Source organism: Canis aureus, chromosome 22, assembly GCF_053574225.1.
Source record: "Canis aureus isolate CA01 chromosome 22, VMU_Caureus_v.1.0, whole genome shotgun sequence".
NCBI lineage: Eukaryota > Metazoa > Chordata > Mammalia > Carnivora > Canidae > Canis > Canis aureus.
The window spans coordinates 32,829,540-32,855,812 of record NC_135632.1 but is presented as its reverse complement, the minus strand read 5'-3'; the positions used below and the strand labels follow the sequence as shown (position 1 = coordinate 32,855,812).

Here is a 26,273-nt window from a genome sequence, read left to right as displayed (position 1 = left end):
TAGGGAAGATTTGGAAGGATCTTAGGTATACCACCACGAAATAATGGCTGCGTTACATAAATGATGATTATTTCTTTACTGGTAAAACATAGCGTATTGCTCTGGAAATCAGCACTGTGTTATTACTTTGCTACAATAATGGTAGCAGTAAAATTTTTTCTGTTAGCAGATTAGTGTTTGGGCTGATTTGGGGTCATAAAATATTATAGACTTGAGGTGCGTGAGTGGCTTAGTTAAGTGTCTCTTGGTTTCACCTTGGGTCTGATCTCAGGGTCATGCTGATCAAGCCCTGCATGGGGCCCTGTGTTGGGCTGCACTCAGCACAGAGTCTGCTTGAGATTCTCTCTCCCTCTCCCTCCCAATGCTCTTTCTCTAAAATAAATAAATCTTAAAAAAAAAAGAAAAAGAAAAAGAAAACTTAAAAATAGATTCTCTGCCCCTCCCACCTTGGCTTGTGTACTTGCGTGCTCTGTCTCTGTCTCTCTCTGTAAAATAAATAAATATTATAGACTTTGAGGAAATAGAGTTATGGAAAGTTTGTTGCTTAATATTTTTAGTGTTGGTTAAAACATCCAGTACAGATGTAAAAACACATGCATACACAGAAAGGTATGTGGCAGCCCTTTGAATGCTTATCTGAATTTTTAAAAATATTTTATTTATTTATTTATTTATTTATTTATTTATTTATTTATTTGAGAGAGAGAGCATGAGCAGGGTTAGGGGCAGAGGGAGAGGAAGAGGAAGAAGCAGACTCCCCACTGAGTGGGGTCCCCAATGTAGGGCTCCTTCCCAGGAGGGAAGTATCATCACCTGGCAGACACTTAACTAAGCCACCCAAGTGCCTCTGAACTTTCTTGGTGTAGTATTTTCTGACTTCAAGGAGTTGTAACATCCCTTTTAGTCAGAGTTATTGCATATTCTACACTTCTAAGAAGAGAATTGAGGGAAATAAGGTGATGGAGATGGCAAAAGACAGTATAGAAATTTAAAGTCTCTTATCAGGTTATTCTTTTGTATTCAGTGAGCTTTTTTCCCTTTCTGCTCTGGCTTTTGGTACCTTGACTTCTGGAAAATAAAAGCTTCAGGGAAAATTAGAGAGAATGTTACCCTATTGTGCTCTTCCTTGGATGTGTTAGGATAAGCAATTTTTCTAGCATTAAGGAGTATGACTCCGCTCACTTCCTGATCCCAGCCTCAGGAATCCAGCCCCTCAGCAGGGAGTCTGCTTCTCCCTCTCCTGCCCACCCCCCCTTGCTTGTGCTCTCTCTCTATCAAATAAAATCTTAAGAAGAAGAAGAAGAAGAAGAAGAATGACTCAAAAAGAAGTATGACAGAGAGCCCATGTGGAGACTGAAATCCAGTTTTTCACTCTCCTGAGAAAAGCCTCATGGCAATAATAGCATTAATGTTCCTCTAAAAAATCATGTACATTCTCTGAATTTTTATCTTTGTGCCTCTTTAAATTTTTTGCTTAAGTGTTTGATTTTTTTCCAGGTAAATAGCAGGCAGTGTCTTTCAAGGATTGGTTTCACCTAGTATTTGATTCAGATTCCTGTAGACTTAATTAGGGTTGAAATATTCTTTGTATAAAATGCTTCTTTTGTTTTGAAAGAAAAACATGTATTTATATCTACATGTGTTCTTACATTTACCTAGATTACCTCTGCAAAAATGCATAAGAAACTGTTAATACTATTGCTTTAAGGAGCAAATAGGAGACTAGGAATGGGATTTGGAAGGATATGTCTTATTGTATATATCCCTTTTTATTTTTGAAATTTTCTCCTGTGTGTGTATGGTTTATAGAAAGAAAGAAGTTGATTCGAACAGTATACAGTTTCACAGATCTTTTGTTCTCTTTACAGTGATCTATCCTGACAGAAGATGGGAAAGGGCTGCAAAGTTGTGGTCTGTGGCTTGTTATCTGTGGGGAAGACAGCAATTTTGGAGCAGCTCCTTTATGGGAATCATACTATTGGTAAGATTATTTTTCTCTAGTTTCTCTATAGGTTCTGGGAACTGCTCATTGGTCATGCTAACCTAAAGATGGGTGATGATGGTACACAAAACTGACGTGTAATCCAAAAGGACTAAAGGGTCGAAGAAGTCAACAAAGATTGAAAGGAGAGGGGGCAGTGAGGAATAGGGGAGAGAAAAAAAAAATCTTTGTTCTTGAAATTCAACAGTATTTGCTGTAAGTTACAACAAGCAGGAAAACGTGTGTGTGTGTGTGTGTGTGTGTGTGTGTGTGTGTGTTCTTGTGTATTTACATAATAGTGGTCTCAGAGTCACAGAATCACTAATTTAAATATGCCCTGAATGACGATCTCATTCAAGTTTGGAACATGACTTTCCAATATTGCTATTTAAGTTTTAAAAATGAGGGTGCCTGAGTGGCTTAGTTAAGTGTCTACCTTTGGCTCAGGTCATGATCCTGGGGTCCTGGGATGGAGCCCCACATCTGGCTCCCTGCTCAGCGGGGTGTCTGCTTCTCCCTCTCCCTCTGCCCCTCCTCCAGCTTATGCTCTCTCACACCCATGGTGAGCACACGCTCTCTTCTCTCTCTCAAATAAATAAAATCTTTTTAAAAAGTTTTATAAATGGAAGAAACCATTATTTGCTCTAATATGACCTAATTTTGTGAATTGGATTATTTCATTCATTTTTTCATTCATTGAGTTAAATAATTAGTAAATACTTGCTGTATGGTACAGACTGTAATGAGGCCTGCAAGGGTACAGAAGTGAAGAAGAACACATCTCCAGCTTTAAGGAGATCATCGTTTAGTAAGACAGACATTATAGGTTAGAATGAAATGAGGTGTTAGATGAGTAGAACCATGATCTTCAAAGTATTTATCGTTGGCAAGTAGCTCAGGGGATGTTTCTGTCTTACTTTTATTAGCCACCTTGATGAGCTCTACTTTTCTTCCACCTTCCCAAAATAATATTTAGCAATTTTGGTTAAATCCATATTTAGTTCTTATTATGATACTGATGCCTGCAGTTCTCAAATTTTTGGTTTCAGAATCCCTCTTGTTACAAATTCTGCAATATTGATTTTTTTTTTTTTTCTTTTAGAGATGGAGGGAAGGGGCAAAAGGAGATGGGGAGAGAGAATCTTAAGCAGGTTCCAGACGGGGCTCCATCTCACAACCCTGGGATCATGACTTGAGCCAAAATCAAGAATTGAATGCTTAACTGACTGAGCCACCCAGGTGCCCCTGCATTATTGATTCCTAATTTTTTTACTTCTCAATTCTAATTTATGCCTATGCAAAAATAAATTATGTCTAGGGGAAAAAATCCTTTATCCTCTTATAACCTCAAACAGGTTTTGTTTATGTAGGCTTTATCATTCAATATATTTTTTTAATATATTTTTTTTTAATTTTTATTTATTTATGATAGTCACACAGAGAGAGAGAGAGAGAGAGAGAGAGGCAGAGACACAGGCAGAGGGAGAAGCAGGCTCCATGCACCGGGAGCCCGACGTGGGATTCGATCCCGGGTCTCCAGGATCGCGCCCTGGGCCAAAGGCAGGCGCCAAACCGCTGCGCCACCCAGGGATCCCTCATTCAATATTTGTACTTTGTTAGAAATTAAAAGTAAGAAATTTTTAAAAATATTCATTTATTAAAATAATAAACTTATCACATGGTCAGATAAAATTTTTAATATTTTCAAAAGATTTAGTGAGAATGAGCATTGATTGACATTTTTTTGAAAAATCTAATATGCAGCTTACTTAGAAGGTAGCTGGATTATCATATCTACTTGCTTTTGTATTTAATCAATTATGGTATATTTTTTTAGTTGAAATCTATGAAGAAAACCTGGTCTCAGTCAGATAAATTGTTGGAAGAAATAGGAGTATGTTAATAGCCTTTCCAGGTAATTGTGAATATTCTTTGCTATTTCACTAAAACCCAACAAGTGATGGTTACTTAAAGCTTATTGGAAACCACGTCAGTGAACTTTTCCTACTTCATTACAATAAAATCTCATTGGTCTATCTTGAACTATAAGTGGAATTTTTATCCAACAGTTGTTTTTAAACATCATAAATTGGTCATTTGAAAAATACTGGCTCTGGTAATAAGCAGATCTTCCAAATCACATTTACTAATATCATCACCAGTCATCCGTATTGGGAAAATGTCAAGTTCATGGTAATGGATACAATTCTCATTTTCAGGGCAGCCCTCCGTGGCGCAGCAGTTTAGCGCCACCTGCAGCCCGGGGCGTGATCCTGGAGAACCTGGATCGAGTCCCACGTCGGGCTCTCTGTATGATGCCTGCTTCTCCCTCTGCCTGTGTCTCTGCCTCTCTCTCTCTGTCTCTATGAATAAATAAAATCTTTAAAAAAAAAAACAAAAACAATTCTCATTTTCACTTGAAAGCTCAAATTTTATCATTGACAACAAATACTACTGATTATATTCCTTGAAAACGATAGGCTCCCTTTATTCGTTTTGAGAAAACATCTATCAAATATCCCAATAACAGTTTCCTGTCATTCCTGTAAAAAAAAAAAAAAAAAAAACTAGTTTGCAACTCAAACACAAGAGCTTTTCCTCCAACTATCACAATTCATTATGTAGAATATTTGCATACTTCCCATTAATCATGTAGAATATTTTTTAAAATGTAAGTATGTATACTCAAAGATTGAGATTTAATGAAATCAGTAATTTTTATTGTTTCATCAAGGACATTCTTAACTCAAAATGACATTTTTCCCCCAAACTTGCAGTATGAGATGGTGAAGAATACAACTACTAATAAATACAGTTGATGCTCTGCCTTGATTTGTACTAAAGCACTAGCAGTTTTACCCACCATTGCTTTTGTATCATCAGTGCAAATGTCAGCCCAAGTGGAAAAGACAGATATTTTTGATTATTATGAAAATACTTTTGCCAACATGGATTCTTTGAAAGGAGAAATCGAGGGATCTTTAGACCTCACTTTAAGAACTGTTGGTGCATGTAAATATTCTCAGCTGAGCAATGTACTGTACATATGATTGTTTCTTTTGTTTTTTTCTGGAGTTTAATATTTGCTTTGTCATTTCTTTAGTTTTATTTATACCTTTTGCTAATTCTTCCCCATATACACTTGGTTATCAGTTTTTTACAAAGTCAGCTATATCAGATAATCTTTTTTTTTTTTCCTCCCCTTGGAGATACCCTTCTAGGAATTAGTGATCCTCTTATCTAGGCTGTTACACAGCTATTACCATGGAACTTTTCTTTACCTTTCTTCTTGCGTTTGAATTCCTGTTTGTTTGTTTGTTTGTTTGTTTTTAAATTAACTTATTTATTTGAGATGGGGAGGGGCAGAGGGAGAGAGAGAATCCCAAGCAGATTCTGCAATGAGCAAGAAATCTGACATAGGGCTAGACTCTGCAGCAATCCTGAGATCATGACATGCTCCCAAACCAAGAGCCAGATGCTAACCAACTAAACCACCCAGGCACCCCTGAGGCGTCCCATTTCTTAGGTCTCGTCATCTTTGGGTTTACGCCCTCTTGGTAGAACATATCTTCCACCATTCCATTATTAAAAAAATAATAAAACGTTTCTTTGTGTAATCTCCACACAGGTCAAAAAGTAGAATATTGAAGGCACTCCAGTAGTTGCTCATATTTTTCTCTCAATCACAACTCACCACTTACCTGAGAAGCAGGCTCCATGCAGGGAGCCCGATGTGGGACTCGATCCCAGGTCTCCAGGATCAGGCCCTGGGATGAAGGCGGCATTAGACCACGGAGCCACCCAGGCTGCCCCCTTCTTTTCTTTATATAGTTTTTCCATCTGTGTATGTATCACTGAATGATATAGTTTATTTTTTGCCTGTTATTGATCTTATGTCAGTGGAATCATACTGTATAAATTCTTCAGTTTCTGGCTTCTTTTGCTTAACATCATATTTGTAAGATACATTTGTATTGTAGATAGCTGTGGTTTAATTTTTTTTTTATTTTTATTTATTTATGATAGTCACACACAGAGAGAGAGAGAGAGGCAGAGACATAGGCAGAGGGAGAAGCAGGCTCCATGCACCGGGAGCCCGATGTGGGACTCGATCCCGGGTCTCCAGGATCACGCCCTGGGCCAAAGGCAGGCGCTAAACTGCTGTGCCACCCAGGGATCCCCGGTTTAATTTTTCATAAAGGCTTAGGATATATTCTATTGTATACCTCAATTTATCTCTTTTTTGATAAACATTTTGATTAATTCCAGTTTGGGCTATTAGAAATAATGCTATTATGAACTGTCTTTTACTAATTTAGCCCAGCTATTATGTGGACAATTTATTTATTTTTAACATTTTATTTATTTGAGAAAGAGATGGAGAGAGAGTGCAGGTACAGGGATGCAAGGCGGGTTGGGGAGGGGGCAGAGAGGGAGGGGAAAGGGACAAGCAGACTCTGTGCTGAGTGTATGTGGAGCCGACCTATGGGGCTTGATCTCACTACACTGATATCATGACCTGAGCCAAAATCAAGTGTCAGCTGCTTAATGGACTGAGCCATATGTGGACAGTTTCTGGGTTATATATGTAGGAATGAAATTGCTGGTTCATAGAGGATGTGTTTTTTCCATTTTACCAGATTCTCTTGCTTCCAGTGTTGCTTTTGAGAAGCTAGGAGCCATTATGATTCTTGATGCTTTGGATATGGAAGCTTTTGCAGGCTCTTTTCTTTGTCCCCAGTGTTCTGAAATTTCACAGTGGTGTATCAAATTAGTTTTCATCTGTGGTAGTGGGTACTCAGTGGGCTCTTTCAATATGGAAATGTGTGCTCTTCAGTTCTGAATTATTTTCTTGAGGCTTTCCCTTCTCTATGTTCTTATTCTCTCTTTCTGGATCTCTTCTGGATGAGTCCTCTAATTTTTAAATTTCTCTTCTTATTTTATCTCTTATATTTTGTTTCACTGAGTTTTCTTCATCTTTATATTCCAGCCTTTCTATTGAGTTTTCATTTCTTAGTAACTTGTTATTTCATGGATACCCTATTTTATCCCCCCCTTTTTTCTTTTTTAATTTTTATTTATTTATGATAGTCACAGAGAGAGAGGCGCGCAGAGACACAGGCAGAGGGAGAAGCAGGCTCCATGCACCGGGAGCCTGATGTGGGATTCGATCCCGGGTCTCCAGGATCGCGCCCTGGGCCAAAGGCAGGCGCCAAACCGCTGCGCCACCCAGGGATCCCTTTATCCCCCTTTTAGTAAATATTGGGTAGTGTTTTTGTTTTCTTTGCATAGTCTTTTCCCTCTAAAGTGCTCTTTTCTGATTTTTGGTCTCTCATTTCCTCAAGTATCTAGTATTCCTTGGTTATCTTTTCTTAAGAATGGAGAACGAAAAAGCTAATTGAAAGCTCTAAGCGTGAGAATAGGGTTTATGACTTGGAGCTTCACTATAAAGTGATCTGGTGGGGCATTTGTTGGAGGAACCCTAGATATTAGTATATTTAGGAATTTTCCTTTTTCACTGCCAGATTCTTCTGCCTAAAGGTTAAAGACCCGGCTGCCAATATTTTGAGAGTAGAAGGAGTGTGTCACTTAACTGCCCCCTGTTTTCACTATGGAACTCAAACCCAAGCATACTCTGTTTCACCCTTTCCAGAGATTGCACCTTTAGTCTTCTGTTGGTGTGAGGGAGGTGTAGATGCTCAGCAGCATAGAGTGGGAGAGATCTAGAGGGTAGTGGGAAGAATCATGGCTTTAGTTGATCTATAAAGTTATAAAATATCAAAAGATCAACATTTAAGGGCAGGGGATGTAGTGAAGGAAAATCAGACTGGCTTTTGGTGGATAAAATATCCCACCATGACAACAGTCTTTTTTTTGTAATCAAAGCCCAATAAGTTTGTCTTAATAGAATAACCTTTAATTTCCTTAAGGTAGCTTAATTTACCACAGGATGATACATATACTCAAACTTATGAATAATTTTCCCTTAGTAAACATTGAATATATTCCTTAATAAAGAATTATGGTGGTAAAGGAAATTCTTTAGTTTTTCATGTTCCAGTGTGTTTATTGTTACTTGATTTCCTTTCAACCTAATGCTTTATGGAGATTTTATTTAATACTTACAGATATTTCAGGTAGGGTACCTTTAACAAATCGTTTTACAGATTTTAGGTTGTTTAGGAAAACTATAATAAGAGTTCTCAAAAACTTATACACACATACCTCATTTTGTGCTTTATTGATACCGTGTTTTTTACAGATTTAAGGTTTGTGGTGACCCTATGTTGAGCAAGTCTATTGGTGCCATTTTTTCCAATAGTGTTTGCTCATTTTGTGTCTGTGTGTCACATTTTGGTAATTTTTGCAGTAGTTCACACTTTTTCATTATTATTTTTGTTATGTTGATGAATGATCAGTCGCCTTTGATATTACTATTGTAATTGTTTTGGGACATCGTGAACCATGCCCATATAAGACAGTGAGCTTAACTGATAAATGTTGTGTCAGTTCTGACTGCTTTACCAACAGACTGTTCCCCCATCTCTCATTCTCCCCTCAGACTTCTCTATTCTCTGAGACACAGCAATATTGAAATTAGGCCACTTAATAACCCTCTGGTAGCCTTTAAGTGTTCAAGTGAATGGAAGAGTTGCACATCTCTCATTTTTAAATCAAAAGCTAGAAATGATTAAGCTTAGTGAGGAAGCCATGTTGGAAGGCAAGATAGGCTGAAAGCTAGATCTCTTGCAGCAGTTAACCAAATTGTGAATGCAAAGAAAAGTTCTTGAGGGAAATTAAAAGTGCTGCTTCAGTGAACACACAAATGAAAAGAAAGCAAAACAGCCTTATTGCTGATATGGAGAAGGTTTTAGTGGCCTGAACAGGTGATCAAAGCAGCCACACAACATCCCCTTAAGCCAAAGCCTAATCCAGAGGAAGGCCCTAACTCTTTTCAATTCTGTGAAGGCTGGGAAAGGTGAGGAAGTTGAAGAAAAGTTTGAAGCCAGCAGATGTGGGTTCAGGAAGTTTAAGAATCTATTTCCATAACATTAAAGTGGAAAGGGAAGTATCAAGTGTGGTTGCAGAAGCTGCAGCAAATATCCAGAGGATCTAGCTAAGATACCTAATGAAGGTGGCGACATTAAACAGCTTTTCAATGTAATTGAAGCAGTCTTATGTTGGAGGAAGATGCCATCTTGAACTTTTTATAGCTAGAGAAAAGAAGTCAGTGCCTGGCTTCAAAGTTTCAAAGGACAAATTGACTCTCTTGTTAGGAGCTAATGCAGCTGGGGCTTTTAAGTTGAAGCCAGTGCTCACTGACCATTCTGAAAATCCTTGGGCCCTTAAGAATTATGTTATATTTACTCTGCCTGTACTCTGTAAATGGGAAAACAAAGCCTGGATGATAGCATGGTTTACTGAGTATTTTAAGTCCACTGTTGAAATCTACTACTCAGAAAAGAAAGATTCCTTTCAAAATATTATTATTCATTGACAGTACAGCTGGTTACCCAAGAGCTCTGATGAAAATGTACAACAAAATTAATGTTTTTGTTTTTGTTTTAAAGATTTTATTTATTCATGAGAGACACACAGAGAGAGGCAGACACACAGACAGAGGGACTCGATCCCAGAACCAGAATCACGCCCTGAGCCAAAGACACCCAACCGCTGAGCCACCCAGGCATCCCAAGATTAATGTTTTTATGCCTGCTAATACAAAATCCATTCTGCAGCCCACGGATCAAGGAGTCATTTTGACTTCCAAGTCCTACTATTTAAGAAATACATTTTGTAAGGCCAAAGCTGCCATAGATAATGATTCTTCTGATGTATCTGGGCAGAGTAAGTTGAAACCTTATGGAAAGAATGCACCATTCTTGATGGCATTAAGAACATTCACAATTCATGGGAATAGGTCAAAATGTCAGTATTAACAAGATTTTGGAAGAAGTTGATTCCAACCCTCATGGATGCCTTTGAGCAGTTCAAGATCAGTGGGGAAAGTAATAGCGGATGTGGTAGAAATAGCAAAAGAACTAGAAGTGGAGTGAGCCTGAAGATGTGGCTGAATTGCTACAATCTCATGATAAATTTTTTTTTTAAGACTTATTCATTCATTTGAGAGAGAAAGAGAGAGAGAACACGACAAGGGAGCGGCAGAAGAAGAAGCAGATTCCCCGTTGAGCAGGAAGCTCACTTGGGGCCAGATCCCAGGACCTGAGATTATGACGTGATCTGAAGACAGATGCTTAACCAACTAAGCCACCCAGGTGCCTCTCATGATGCAACTTTAACAGATAAGAATTTGCTTCTTGTGAATGAGCAAAGAAAGTAGCTTCTTTTTCTTTTTTTTAAGATTTTATTTATTCATGAGAGACACAGAATGAGAGGCAGAGACACAGGCAGAGGGAGAAGCAGGCTCCCTGCCAGAAGCCTGATGCAGGACTTGATCCCAGGAGCCTGGGATCAGGACCAGAGCCAAAGACAGACATTCAGTCCTTGAACCACGCAGGCGCCTCAAGAAAGTAGTTTGTTTTAAAGATTTTATTTATTTATTCATGAGAGACTGGGAGGGGGGCAGAGACACAGGCAGAGGGAGAAGCAGGCTCCCAGTGGAGAGCCCGATGTGGGACCATGATCTCCAGGATTACGACCTGAGCCAAAGGCAGACACACCCAACCACAAGCCACCCAGGCACCCCAAGAAAGTAGTTTCTTGAGATAGAATCTACTTCTGTAATAATGTTGTGAAGACTTGAAATAACAACAAAGGATTTAGAGTATCACATAAAGTGAACTAATAAAAGCAGCAAGGAGGTGCCTGGCTGGCTCAGTTAGAAGAGTGTGACTCTTGATCTCATGGTTGTGGGTTTGTGCCCCATGTTGGGTGTAGATTACTAAAAAAAAAAAAAAATAGACTTTTAAAAGGCAGCAAGGTTTGAGGGGATTAACTCCAACTTCTCTCTTTCTCTCTCTCTCTCTCTTTTTTTTTTTTTTAAGTGAGCTCTATACCCAGTGTAAGGGCTTGAACTCATGAACCTAAGATCAAGAATTGCATGCCTTACCAACTGAGCCAGCCAGTTGCCCCAGATTGACTCCAATTTTTGAAAGAAGTTCTGCTGTGGGTAAAATGCTGTTGTACAGTATCATGTGCTACAGAGAAATTATTTGTGAAAGGAAGAGTCGTTTGATGTGGTATACATTGTTCTGTCTTAAGAAACTGCCCTAGCTACCCCAGCCTTCAGTAGCCACTACCCCGACCAGGCAGCAGGCATCAACAGCGAAGCAGTCCCCTCCACCAGCAAGATTACAACTCCCTGAAAACTCAAGTGATGGTTAGCACTTTTTATCAGTAAAATATTTTTTAATTCAGGTATGTATGTTTTTTAGACCTGATGCTATTGCACACTTAATAGACCAGTATGAAAGGGAGGTACATGCAAAGTGATGTCCAAATGCTGAAGGAGCCAAAAGACTGGGGGAACAAAAAGCCAAGAAGTCAAGCTTGACAAAAAATGGTTTATTAAAAAGGGACTTGCAGACAGAAGTGTGTCTTGGGTAGCTACAAGTAGATGTCTGCAACCCCACCTCCCATAAGACCTGCTTTTACAGGGATGCCTGGGTGGCTCAGTGGTTGAGTATCTGCCTTTGGCTCAGGTCATGATCCTGGGGTCCTCAGATGAAGTCCTGCATGGGGCTCCCCATGGGGAGCCTGCTTCTCCCTCTGCCTAGGTCTCTGTATCTCTCTGTGTCTCTCATAAATAAATAAAATCTTAAAACAAAACAAAACAAAACAAAAACCTGCTTCTACAGCCATAGAGGCTGAGGAGTACAGGCTGGGAGACCACCTGGGAAGGAATGTTTGAGAATCATAGCTGTATCTCCAGAGTAGATCAAGGACGTTATGACCCAAGGGTCTACTTAAAGGTATGATTAAACAGAAGGAGGGATGCCTGGGTGGCTCAGCGGTTGAGCGTCTGCCTTTGGCTCGGGGCATGATCCCGTGGTCCCAGAATTGAGGCCTGCATCGGGTTCCCTGTGTGGAACCTGCTTCTCCCTCTGCCTGTGTGTGTCTCTGCCTCTCTTTCTGTGTCTCTCGTGAATAAATACATAAAATCTTAAAAAAAAATAAGTTAAACAGAAGGAATGTGGGGGCAGGGGTGGGAAACTCTGCTTAAGAAGGCTTCTGGTCACAGAGCAGTCATCATGGTGGATTTGTCCAAGATGGTGTTAGTTTGGTTCACACACTCCACCCCTCAAATCTGGCTCTTACAATCTCCCATGCCCCCACCTCTTCTGCAGTAGTCCCTGAGCCATCAGAGAGCGGGTCTTGGCAATAGGGTCCTTTGCCATACCGTGTTCAAGTTGAAGGCATAAACCACAGCAGCAGTACAGATAGCAGCAGAGACCTGTCAAAAGGGGAGCAAACCGCATATCCAGCATGAATCCTGTTGTAAACCATCCACATGTATCCATGTCCATTGTAGGAAAGGGTTTCCTTTACCATAACAAGAGAAGCAGCAGGCTTAAAGGATAAAAGAATAAATTGCTTAGTAGGTACTTCTCTGGGGGAGATCCTCTCCCTCTATTGATGACGGTAGTGCCTTTGACCTTTGTCAGGAGAACAGAGCTGGCCTGAGGTACATGAGCAGTTGCAACATACCAGACATGTTACCCTGGGGCCAAATGTCTGTCTGTACATGTAAATTAAAGGTGGTGCAAACAACCACATTAGGTAAGCAGCTATAATGCCTTTCAACATGGATGCTTGTCTGGAATGTGTATGTGTTGGCCCCAACTCCAGCAAGAACAATGGGGACCACCTTAGCCCTCACTCTGGCAAGAAATAGCCTATTATTCTGGGGGAAGTTACTATTCTAATCCTGTTTAATCCCTTCTCCCAAGAGGATGGGCTGAGGAGCCTGGAACCACAGTTGTCCTGGCCTGCTATTAACTCAGTAACCAGGGTCTCAGCCTCGTTTTCTGGATGGCAATAGTCCTAAGCATGCTGGTTTTTTTGTTTTGTTTTGTTTTGTTTTTAAAGATTTTATCTACTCATGAGAGACGCAGAGGGAAAAGCAGGCTTCCTGCAGAGAGCCCGACGGGGGACTCGATCCTGGGTCTCCAGGATCATGCCCTGGGCTGAAGGTGGTGCTTAACTGCTGAGCCACCCAGTCTGCCTGGCATACTGGTTTTGGTACCTAACCACACATTTGGGGTGGTGCCACAGATGGTCTCAGTGGAACTTAACAAGTGTATGGCTTCTGGCAAGAGTTATCTATCTGTGCAACTATGATGCCTGTAAGAGAGCTCTGAGTTGAGCTTTAAGAATGCCATTCTTCTTTCCAGTTAGGCTGGTGGCCTGGATTAAAGGGTAAATGAAACTACCCATGTATGTCCTCGCACCACATCCAATGAAATGTGTTTCCCTATCACAATCTATCCTTTGAGGATATCTGAAGATGACACTAAGTTTTTCTAGGGCGTGGATGGTGGCATTTTGATTGGCTCTCACAGAGAAGGGCTTAGTTGAGCCCTGGCTGTATCCATACAAGTTATAGTGTTCTTTTTACCTTGACTAATGGGTAGAGGGCCAGTATAATCAATTTGGCAGTCTAAAACCAGATGGATTGCATGATGTATGTGTCTTGTGTGTGGAACTACAAGACCATTTTCCTAGGTCTCAAATGGGAGCAGATCAGGCTATTGCTGATGCTGCTAAGATGTCAGTATAGCACAGGGGCATGCCGGTTCCCTTCGTTATATTTCAACCAACCTTAGCATTGCAATGCCCACTGTGCTTATAAAAGCATGCAGCCAATTCTAAACTTTGCATGGAGGTAAGGGCCCTGATTTTTGCTAAGGTGCCTGCCTCAGTATTCCCAGTGGGTGAGACACGCCTATGCCTGAGACATGGAAAACAGTATGGGAGGCAACAGGGTCCTATATTTCATATATTCTTCCATAATTTTCCCCATAGTGGTTTCTGTAAAACTTCCCAATCATCCCAAGCCCATTGGGCCCTTATGGACAGCCTAACTATCCATGTAGAGTGTAAGAAGTCAGGGTTCATACATACATACCATCTAGGCAAATCTCAATTCAGCCTGTTGGCTGCTTTTATTATCTGCAGCCTCAAACCAGAAGGAATAGTAAAGAAAGCATTGTGGAGGGTGCCTGGGTGGCTCAGTCAGTTCAGCACTGACTCTTGGTTACAGCTCAGATCATGATCTCAGGGTTGTGGGGATCGAGTCCTACATTGGGCTCCATGCTCAGTGGGGAGTCTGCCTGAGATTCTCTCTCCTCCTCCCTTTGCTGCTCCCCCGACTCATGTGTACTTGCTTGCTCTCTCTTTCTCTCAAATAAATAAAATCTTAAAAAAAAAAAAAAAAAAAAAGTATCGGCTAAATCCAAAACCACATGGTAAGAGCCAACACCATGTACCGTCTGTTCAGTAATTTGGGTAATATTAGGGACAGCCTTATTTAGTTCTCTACAACCCATGGTCATTCTCCAGGTGCCATCCGGTTTCTTCACATGCCATACAGCACTATTAGCAGGATTTTATGTTGGTCTGATTATTTGTACTCTTGGTAATTCCCATATAGTGGCAGATATTTCCTTGAATCCTCCTAACAACCAGTATTGCTTTACAATTATAACCTGAGGAAGGGGTAACATAGGATCCCAATTTCCATTTCCCCTTAAAGAGAGTTCTAATTACTTTAAATCAAAAGTAAATTCTCCTACAGAACTTTGTAGTATTTTTTCCCCCAGAAGAATATCTATGATTAATATATTCTCCAGTTTTGGAGAAATGAAAACCTTACAAGGTGCTTTTATTCTCAAGCATGCTGTTGTGCATTTCACCCTTAAGCTTTTTCCTCGGTAACTATTGGTGGCTGCCCCGGTGCCTGAATGCCATTCTGGATTGCCATGAATTAGGGTGCATTCTGCTCTGGTATCCACTAAGGCCATGGTTTTTTGCTTATTTTTATGGTGTCCAGTAAATTGTGAACTATATGTGGGTCCTCTAGGTGCCCCCTATGGCTCTCACATGGAAGCAACGTTGGTCCCAACCCTGGTCTTTCAGGCGAGGGAGTACCTGGCTCTGGTAAGAAGTCACTTGTGGCTGAGGTTTTTTTCTTCCAGGGGAGGCATGGAGGACAGTGGCCTAAATTGCTGAGCAGAAGTAAACTTCTATAAAGCCACTAGAATAGCATTTAGTTGGCGGGGCTGTCTTTTCTCTGTTTATGCGCACTGCCAGCAGGTCATGCTATATTTGCTTTTGGGTTACCCTAATGTCGCCTTTGTTTTAGATTAACCTTCCTACTTGTAATAGTTTTAATTACATATATGATTTAAAATTCTTAAACCTCAGAAACATTAATTTCTAGTAAAAACTAAGCAGTGGGGAACGGTTACACCAGCATTCTTCACTTAGCAAAACTTTAAAGTTCCAAAGCACCAAGAAGATTTGGGAAGCTAGTTAAAAAGTTTACCTAAAACTTTTTATTTATTCAGTCTGTGTGTTCCTAACAATTATGTTTAGATGACCTCTGAAAATTTCATGAAACCTCAGACAAAGTCAACCAGCATTCTAAGTTATTTTTGCTGACAAATTGGAATAGATAGACATGAACTTAACGGGTAAATTTGATGCTTGGAATTGTATTTGATGTTGATAACTCTGAAGACATGCTTGTTTTAATTAAACCAACAAACTCAGAACTTTAAGAAAGATTATCTTAGATCACATGAACTTAAAAAACATTTGGGTTAATTTTTATTACATATGAGAATTTAAATTGTATAAGCACTTTTTTTATGCCAATTAACTAGAGCCTTTTTTTAAAACAAATTTTAGCAGTACCATCCAGAAGTAGAAAATATTATATAACTATAACACATTCTTACAGACACACATAAACATTCAGATACAGAGACTTTATAGCTTCTGTTTTAATATTACTGCCATGAAATAGGTACAAAACTCACTCATAAATGTTGGATCTAAATTTGTTTTTTTGGTGTGTGGAATAAGGTAAACTATCTAGGTGACTTAAGCTTTTTCCACTTATATTTGGGGAATACATTTAAGATTTATATGTCCTTTTAACAGAAAACCAATTCTAATTTTTCACCAGCTTATGATTAATATTAAACCCATTTTAATATAAATTCATTTTAATCTTAGCCAGCTGGACCACACATAAAATTCCTCTCCAAATATTCCTTTTCCACAAACCTTATACAACTTCTGATTTTGTCTTTTTTTTTTTTCCTCCTCTTCAGACCACCAGATGCTCTTTAGGACATTACTTTTTATTTCTCAGTAAAAAAGCATCTCCATTTTTCATACCTTCTATGGAAAACACCTCCTACTTTCCTGGCGTACAGAGCTGTTTCCCATGAGTTCCATGGTTTAGCATCCCACGCTGGCTTCAAGTGATGGCTGTAATCCGAGGTTGCCACATTTTATGTTCCCCCTGTGTGCACAAAGTGACAGACCCACTGAGGTCTCAATTTGTGCATCCTTAGTTTAGATAGTACCTACCAAGTTAGAAGCCAAAAGGGATGTGGCTAGTCTCCTGTCCTTCTCCATTTGTAATTCTTTCTTCAACTGCCTTTCTTCATTTCTGCCACTAGCCAGGCGTTGGTGTCCACTTGAAGGGCCCACAGGAGCAGCCAGCCCACCATAGCCACTGCTTGGCAGCCTTCCTTATCCCAATGGGTCATGCGACTTTGTAGTAGTGCTGTAATCCATTTGGCATTTCCCGGGTGTCCCCGTCCTCATGCAGCAATCCACAGGCATCAAGCAACCAGATTCTGCCTTCCTACATTGATGTAGTCTGCCAATCCAGGGTTCCCCCAACTGAAGCTTTATTCCCTTGCCCATTCTTCAGTATGTGGGCTCCGCCTGGTTGGCTCACCAATTGTTCTGTGAAAGGGAGGTGTATGCAAAATAATCTTCAAAGGCCAAAGGAGCCATTAAAGAAAAAGGCCAAATCCAGCTTGACAGAAAAGTGATTCATTAAAGGGGCTTCTGGACAAAAGTCTCTCTTGGGCAGCTGCAGGACAAGTAGATCTCTGCAACCCCACCTCCTAGAAGACCTGCTTTTACAACCCTAGAGGCTAGGAGTACAGGCTGGGAGACCACCTAGGAAGGTATGTTTGAGAATCAGAGTCCTATTTCCAGAGCAGATCAAAGACATTATGCCCCAGGGGGTATGCTTAATGATGTGACTGAACAAAAAGAAAGGGGGGGGGGGGGGCGCGAGGCTCAGAGGTTTAGCGCCGCCTGCAGCCCAGGGCCTGATCCTGGAGACCCGGGATCCAGTCCATCGAGTTCCGCATCAGGCTCCCTGCATGGAGCCTGCTTCTCCTGCCTGTGTCTCTGCCCCTCTTTCTGTCTCTCATGAATAAAAAAATATGAATGAATGGAAAGGCAGGCAGGCAGGAAGGAAGGAAGGAAAAGAAAAGCAAAGCAGGGAAGACTGCGCTCTAGAAGGCTTCAGATCAAAGTGGTCACGGCAGATTTATCCAAGACCATATTTATCTCATTTATGCAACAGTGTAAACATAACTTTTACATGCACTGGGAAGCCAAAACTTTGAGACTGACTTTATTGTAATACTTTATTGCAAAGGTCTGGAACAGAACCAGCAATATTTCTGGGATATGTCTGTATGTTTTATTGATATAGGATGTTATCCACATGATTTTATTTTTGGATATAGCTCACATTTAAATATGAAGATGGTTCCTGGGACTTACCTTATAAGCCTCTTCACTGTTGATTAAAATTCAAAGTGTTAATCTCCCCTTAATTCCCTTATCAACAAATGATTATTGAATACTTGCTGTGTACACAGTGGTTTCTCTCAAGGATGCAGGACCAGTTGAAGAGACAAAACTCACATAAATGCAACAAAGGGGGTGGCTCAGCGGTTTAGTGCCACCTTCAGCCTGGGGCCTGATTGTGGAAACCCGGGATCGAGTCCCGTGTCGGGCTCCCTGAATGGAGCCTGCTTCTCCCTCTGCATGTGTCTCTGCCTCTCTCTCTCTCTCTCTTATCTCTCATTAATAAATCTTTTTAAAAAATGAAACAAAGGAAAATGCATTTTAAAAGGATCACTCAGGCCAGAAGAAAACAAACTTGGACATCAGTTATGAGATGATCTCATTCGTTTACTCATTCAGCAAACACTTCTTAAGGACTTCCAATGTATATAAGTCATTTTGTTAGTCCTCAAAGCTATAAAGACATTAGCCACAGTCTTGGCCCCCAGAGTTTACAGTCCAGCTTTTGAGGGGACAGATAAGGAAACATTGACGTATAAGATGATATTACTGGTACAAGGCACAGTAGAAGCAGAAAATTGGGAAGGGGATAATCAGGAGAGGATCCATAGAGTTGACATTTCTGTGAAATTTGAGATTAGTCTTTTACCAGGTGTTTACCGAGCTAATTGCGTAGTTCAGGTGAAGATAACAAGCCAACAGGAATGAGGGAGGCAATGGATTAAGCAGGTGTTTCTGCAGCAGAGTGGCTGATTTTTGATAACTTTTCTTGGTCAGCAAGAACTCTGAAGATTGCCCAGGGAAATGACGATCAAGGGAAGAAAGCAAGGAGGACAAACAAGTGTGGGGAGGAAAGATAAATTTTGTTAGTTTGAAGTAGTTACATGACATTCACATATAAATACCCAGTAAGTACTTGAAGCAAAAGTCTGGTGCTTAGGCCCAGACAGAACATAACAATTTTTGAGTCCCTTAAACAGACTCTGGAAATACTGGAAGTTGTACAGAATAAAGGCAGCAAAGTGACCCCAGGTTCTGTCTTCAGCTCTGATGGAGAAGAAAATGAAGCTTTTTTTTTTTTTTTTTGTATTTTTTTTATTGGAGTTCAACTTGCCAACATATAGTAGAACACCCAGTGCTCATCCTGTCAAATGCCTCCTTGAAGCTACTTTTAAAATCAGCCTTTAACTCTCCAATTTCAGTACTAAGTTCTTGGACTCTGGTAACAGTTACTTTTTAAAAATGCCAAATAGTGTCATTGCCAATTTTTTTTTTTTAAAGATTTTATTTATTTGAGAGAGAGAGAAGATAAGCAGGGAAGGGGGGCAGTAGAGGGAGAGGGAAAAGCAGACTCCTGATGCAGGGCTCCAACCCAGGATCATGATCTGAGTTCAGGGCAGATTCTTAACCAACCAATCCACTCAGGTGCCCTTCATTGCCAAACTTTATTTCTATTTAGAGGAAATATATTTTAATACCACTTTGTTCATTTACTATAACAGCTACCTTTTACTTTAAAGAAATTTAGTAAATGGAAATATGACTCTTATATGTAGTAAATAAGGAAACTTCTAGAAAGCCAACTTCTAAAGGACAAGAAAATACCAATTGGTACTGAGTTATCTAAAAAGGATAGTATTTATTGAGGTACAATTGAATTAACATTCTATTAATTTCAAGTATATGATGTAATGGTTCAATATAAGAGTAATTTCTTTTTAATCCCAGGAATGGAAGATTGTGAAACAATGGAAGATGTTTATATGGCTTCAGTGGAAACGGATCGAGGAGTAAAGGAACAGTTACATCTTTATGACACCAGAGGCTTACAGGAAGGCGTAGAGCTACCAAAGCATTATTTTTCCTTTGCTGATGGCTTTGTTCTTGTGTATAGTGTGAATAACCTTGAATCCTTTCAAAGAGTAGAGCTTCTGAAGAAAGAAATTGATAAGTTTAAAGACAAAAAGGAGGTAAGTGGGTTTGTTAAAAATGCTATGAATTATAATATTGCTTAAATCGTAGCATGGACTTTGGGGCAGTTACAATATTTAAAAAGCATTCAAAAAATAAAAGGGGGGGGGATCCCTGGGTGGCGCAGCGGGTTAGCGCCTGCCTTTGGCCCAGGGCGCAATCCTGGAGACCCAGGATCGAATCCCACATCGGGTTCTCGGTGCATGGAGCCTGCTTCTCCCTCTGCCTATGTCTCTGCCTCTCTCTCTCTCTTTCTCTCTGTGACTATCATAAATAAATAAAAATTTTAAAAAATGTTAAAAAAAAAAGCATTCAATTGTATTCAGTTTCTGTAACTGTCATAATATTTTTTTCTTAGCCCAGGAAATACAGGATTTAATGAATTCAGTCAGGACCAGTGTTTGACTTTCTGCTTTTGCTTGTTACCATTTGCAAGTTGAATTTTAATGACACTATATCTCAAGTACTACATACTTCACTTCATATTCTTTGGGATCACGGTTTCCTAGAGTTCTCTTTGTCTCATTGGCTAAATAGGATTCTTGTTTTCGGCCTTAGTGGAAAATAAATTAATGAATATAAATACATATAAATAAATAGATTGGATTCTACTCATTTATCACTTAGAAATAAGATCCTTACCATGATCTGTAGTCTTAAATCATCTAGCCCATACCTGTCCTTTTTGTCTTATTTTTATCATTTTGTTCCTCTGTCACTGTACTCCACGGACAGTGGTCTACTTTTTGTTTTTTTTACAACATGATTTGTTCCTGTTAAGTCTTTGTTAATTGCTGGTTCTTTCCCTGGAACTCTGCAGCTCTTTCTACAGATCTTCACATGGTTGACACCATGTCATCTAGGAAACCATATAATATATTGGTTAGCAGCACTGGCTAGATATTCTTAACCTAGATTTTTATATTTTATTTATTATGTTAAACTTACTTTGAGATAATTGTAGGTTCACATACAATTTTAATAATAGAGATTCCTTACCCAGTTTCCCCAGTGTTGTACAAAGCTAGTATAATATAAAACCACCAAGATATTTATTTTTATAGTCAAGACATAGAACAGTTCCATCGTTGCAGGGATCCCTCCCATTATTCTTTTTTGCCACACCCACTTTCCTTCTATCCTCACCCTCTTAATCCCGACTAATCTGTTTTCCATTTCTAAACCTTGTCATTTCATGACTGTTAACATAAATGAACTCGTACAATGTGTAACCTTTTGGTATTAGCATTTTTCACTCAGCATAATTCTCTGGGGGGTCACCAAAGTTATTGCATGTATCAGTAGTTCATTCCTTTTTATTGCTGAGTGATATTCCATGGTATTTATGTATCAAAATTTATTTAACCATTCTTGTTGAAGGATATCTGAGTTATTGATATTTTATTATTTTGAATACTTATTTCCTATGTGAATAGATTACAATCATAAGGTTCAGTCTTCTACAGAGGCAAGTAGTAGATGCGCTTCTCCCACCCATTTTCCATTTTTCCCACCTAAACAGATAAATGCTGCTGTTATTTTCTAGGGTATCCATCTTATTCTCCTTCCTGCCCATCTCCCCCCAAAGTTGAAAGAGTGATTCAATGAACACTCATAGTTGATACTTGAATCTTGGTTCTGCTTCTCAACTTTCTGCCTGTTTCCTTAACCATAAAATAGGGATAATAATAGTACCTTTTTCGTATGATTGTTAGGGAGATTTAGGAAGCACATTCATTCAGTAAATGCTTATTGAACAACTACTACCTGCCTGGAATTGTTTTAGGTAAGGCACTGACAATAGACAAATGAATATCATGAAGAGTCAGATGCTATGTAGAAAAGTAGAGCCAGGGTGTGAGGGTACTATTCTCTGTAGGGCAATCTCGGAAGGCCTCCCTGATAAGGTGACTTTTAGCAGAGATTTGAAGGAAGTGATGGAGGGAGCCAAGCCCATGTGGAGGAGGAATGCTCTAGGTAGAGGGACTAGCTGGTGCAAGGATCGGGGGAAGTTTGCTTTTACCATGTTCAGGAACAACAGGGAGGCCAAAATGGGCTACGAAGAGTATGGGATAGGAGATGAGTACAACACTTTGGATCAGATTGATTTTGAGAACAGGAAAGACATGATCTAGCTTAGGTTGCATTTATTTATTTATTTTCATGTTTGATTTAAAAAATTGAAGAGGTAATGTTTGCACATGGTTCAGAAATAAAAATGACATAAAAAAGGACTATTGTGAGTTCTAGTTTCCACCCCTGTCCTCAACCACCAAGTTCTTTTATCTCAAGCGTACTATTCATTTATCTATTCATTGATTGATTGTAAATTCTGTGCCCAACATGGGGTTTAAACTCCTGACCCTCAGATCAAGAGTCATGATTGAGCCAGCCAGGTGCCCCTCAAGCATGCTTTTTAAATATTATACTACTTGTGTAGGGGCATCCTTCCAAAAGTTTTTCTATATAAATACAAGCAGATAGGTTCCCCACACACACTTGCTTTCTTACATCGAAAGTAGCATAGTGTTCTGCACCATAACATTTTTCATATAATGTTTAGAGTCCTTTCCATAGCAGTACTCAGATCCCCTTTTTTAAAACTGGTGCATATTCATTGTGTAGATGTATCTTACTTTAACCAGTTCCAAATTGATGGACACTTGGGCTTATAGTAATGATTTCTATTATGAACTATACTCCAATGAATAATCTTACACATTTATTATTTTGTACATTTTACAGTAGAGTTGTAAGATCAGCCAAAATGGGGTTCTTGAATCAAAGGATATATTGCCAAATTACCTTCCATAGCCATGGTATGAAAGTGCCTGTTTCTTTAGTCTTGACTACATTGTGTGCTTATGGATTTTGTGAATCTTCTGGGTGAAAATGGTACTTCAGTAGTTTCATTTTCCTTTAATATGAATAAAGCTAAACATCTTTTGACTTGTATTAAAATGTTCACTTTGCTGTGTTGATAATAGACAACATAGTTGGGGGACAAGGTGAGAAGCAAGGAGTTTTGTGAAATGCTATGGCTCTGGAACACTTAAAACAGTTATCCTTTGAGGAGAAACCACTTTAAAAAGTAGGGAGTGATCAAACTGTGCCATGGTGCAGATCAGATAGGTCAGAAAAGCTGAGGAAAAAGACATGGCCAGCCTTTAGAAACTTGGGACGTCTTCAGAACTATTACAGTAAAACAGTGAGATGAAGTTTGGTTGGCCTGGGTAGAAGGTTTGTACACAGCAAAGATGACTCTTTGAAGGAATTTTGAGTCAAAAGAGTAAGTATATTGTCTAATAAAAGGAAACAAGCTGGAGAAGGAAGTGTAAAAGAGGGTTTTTAGAAGAGAGCAAGTGTTTGCCTGCTAATGGAATGATTCAATAGGAGAAAATTGATGGGGAGAAAAATGATTGCTGGAGTGACAGTCTTGTCTGGGATAGAGGATGGGTTCTAGAAGATGGTAGTTAGATGTGGCGGATGCAGGTGAAAGTGTTGTTTTCTTACTGAAATAGTATGGACATCAGCTGAGAGGTGGGGAGGAAGAGATGTTGGGGGTTGAGAGGGCCAAGGTAGGAGCTGTTAATACTTGTTGGAGAACACCAACTCACTTTTAAAGTCCGTGGTTATGGGAGCCGGGTGGCTCAGTGGTTTAGCGCCTCCTGCCCAGGACGTGATCCTGGAGACCCAGGATCTAGTCCTACATCAGGCTCCCTGCATGGAGCCTGCTTCTCCCTCTGCCTGTGTCTCTGCCTCTGTGTATGTCTCATGAATAAACAAAATCTTGTAAAAAAAAAAAAAGTCCGTGGTTATGGATTGGGACCAGCCAGCAGAGCTGCGTTTTTTTCCTCCATCTATATTAAATAAGGGTATAGACGCAGTTCAGTTAATAGTTAAATTTAAGATGGAATGTTGACCAGGTGAATATAATGGGATGATGGCGGCAAGGTATAAATTAAAAGAATCTGAACTGGCCCAGAAACTGAGGACAGGAGAGGGGCTGAAGGACAGTGATAAAGGTATGAGAGCCAGCAGGACTGTAAGTTCTTCTGGTGTTGAAGATTGTTGCAATCAGTGTTAGGCATGAACTAGGAAGGTAGAAGTGGGAGTGGGATTCTGGAATTGAGACCATGGAGGGGAGCAATTATAATGGCAAGAGCTAGGATGTGTTCATGGGAGTGAATGGCCGAACAAGTCAGGAGGATGATCAAGGCTGTTTGGGAAAGGTCATCCGTGTGGCTAGTGAAGTCATTAGGACTTATGATAAAAGTAGTGTGGTGGTGACCATGAGCCAGGTCTGTAATGAGTAGAAACAGAGTGGGGGGTGGGAAACAGGTAGTACAGGTTAATAGCACCAGCCTTCAATTTTAGCCTTCTTAGAGGACATTGTTGGAGACAGCATTGAGGGACAAGGACACCCCCTACATCCCTTGTGCCCACTGTGGTAGTGAGAATACTACAGAGCTGAGCCAGTTTCAGCTAGGAAAAGTGAAGGGAACATTCAAAGCAGAGATGGGGATGTAAAAAGGAGATTTTGTTAAAGTCAAGGGACAACAGGGAGCAGTTTCTGCAACTGGATGGGAGAGGGAGATGGGAGATCAGAGATCAAAGAATACATGTGAAGATGAAAATGTGGGTGATGAAGAGTAGCAGGAGGGCCTGTGGGGATAGATCCTGCTGAGGAATGAAGGAACAGAAGACTTGCCAAAAAGAGCTTAGGGGCCTGTTCCATCCTACCTGGGAGGCATGGTCTAACTGGAACTCAGCTCAGTTTTAAGGCAAGAACACAGCAACAGCTTAAGTGTCCTAGTTCAAAGCTGCTCCTCAAGAGGTTCCTCCTCTAGCAGTTCTTACTGCCCTTCTACTTTCTGTAATTTTTATTGTCTACTTACTTATATAGTCAAAGGCCTGAAAATTGGATATTCTCTCCTCCAGACCTCCCTTCCTCCTGGGCTTTGACTGCCTTGTGACCGCTGAGTTCTGGTGGCCTGACACTGCACGATGTGCAATAAACATTCAAGCTTAAGTGAATGATTGTCTTACCTTTAGTGTAAAATGTTATCGTTCCATACATTCAACAGATATTAGTGCTTGCATTATGCACATGTCTGATCAGAATAATTCCTGTTCTCATAGAACTTAGATTCTAGAGGTAAACTCTCACGGCTCCAGGAATCTTGTTTTTTTGAAGTATGTATTACAGATTTCCCAAACAGCAGGTATAATAGCTACACTGAAATGCAGACACATTTCAAACTGTTATGTTTCTTAGATAGTAATTTCCCCAAGTCTCGCTTCTATTCATACTTAAGTAACTTCACCTACTGTTCATTTAAAATGTTTCCTAGTTAACAAGCTGTAGAGCATCTGTGTTTTTAATGAAAACGCATTCAGGAAGAGTGAGGTTAATGTCTTACTAGTTTGGACTCAGGTCACATCTGAAAATCAGTTTTGAAGTAGTTTTATTCAATAGGACAATTTTCTTGATTTTTTTTTCTCTTTTGCCTAGGAACGGATGTTGGCAAAGCATAATCTTTTTTATTTTCCTTTTAGGTAGCAATTGTCGTATTAGGAAACAAAATCGACCTTTCTGAGCAGAGACAAGTGGATGCTGAGGTGGCACAGCAGTGGGCGAGAAGTGAGAAAGTACGCCTGTGGGAGGTAACGGTTACAGATCGGAGAACTCTGATTGAGCCATTCACTCTCTTAGCCAGCAAACTTTCCCAGCCCCAGAGCAAATCAAGCTTTCCTTTGCCTGGGAGGAAAAACAAAGGGAATTCTAGCTCGGAGAACTAAAAATCACTAATGCTACAACTGTTGAATAATGATTGCCTTTAAGTGTCTGTGAGCCTATTTAAAACAGGCCATTTGCATCACCTACCTTTGGTCCTTAGGAAACCTTTAAGGAGTAATTTAATGCACTTTAGGTTAGAATTAAATTATTTGGGCTAAATTTATTGTCTGATATGAAATAATATATTTGCCTTGTCATTGTTTGAAACTTATCCCTGAACTTAGTACCTTTGTTGTTTAAATTTGTTGTACTTGTCCGAATGGTAAAATAAAGTCTGGGTGGTATGCTGATATACCTATGAGTAGTAGAGCTCCATTACCCCCAACTTATTTCAGAAGCCACTGTTCTCTGTAACTTTATGCAACTTCTTAGCTCAAATATAACTTTGTGGGGTTTTTAAAAAGATTTATTTATTCATGAGACACACACAGAGAGACAGAGAGGCAGAGACATAGGCACAGGGAGAAGCAGGCTACTCATGTAGGGAGGCTGATGTGGAACTCGATCCCAGACCCTGGGATCATGCCCTGAGCCAAAGGCTGACACTCAACCACTGTGCCACTTAGGTGTCCCTATAACTTTCTTTTTAAGAAGTTCATTAATTATCTAATGTCTAGAATTGTAAAATGATATTTTTAGATCACTAACAGTAAACAGTTTAGGTGTTAAACTAAATTACAGCTCTTGGAGACCTAGCTAAATAGAACAAAA

General features: G+C 39.8%; 1 protein-coding gene across 8 annotated transcripts in view; it reads left to right on the top strand.

The window, feature by feature from the left end:
* Positions 1 to 25,854, top strand: part of NKIRAS1 (NFKB inhibitor interacting Ras like 1) — a 32,523-nt gene extending 6,669 nt beyond the window's left edge. For 4 of the 8 annotated variants that reach the window (XM_077865391.1, XM_077865392.1, XM_077865393.1 and 1 more), the window contains 3 exons: positions 1,869 to 1,981; positions 19,520 to 19,761; positions 25,322 to 25,854. In XM_077865391.1, the coding sequence (XP_077721517.1) occupies positions 1,888 to 1,981; positions 19,520 to 19,761; positions 25,322 to 25,564 (579 nt within the window). In that variant the 5' untranslated portion in view covers positions 1,869 to 1,887 and the 3' untranslated portion in view covers positions 25,565 to 25,854. Of the gene's footprint in view, positions 1 to 1,868; positions 1,982 to 3,083; positions 3,611 to 3,818; positions 3,903 to 4,205; positions 5,987 to 10,130; positions 10,258 to 19,519; positions 19,762 to 25,321 lie in introns of those variants that run through there. The other 4 variants (XR_013361375.1, XM_077865396.1, XM_077865389.1 and 1 more) reach the window with 4 other exon arrangements.
* Positions 25,855 to 26,273: the final 419 nt, after the last annotated feature.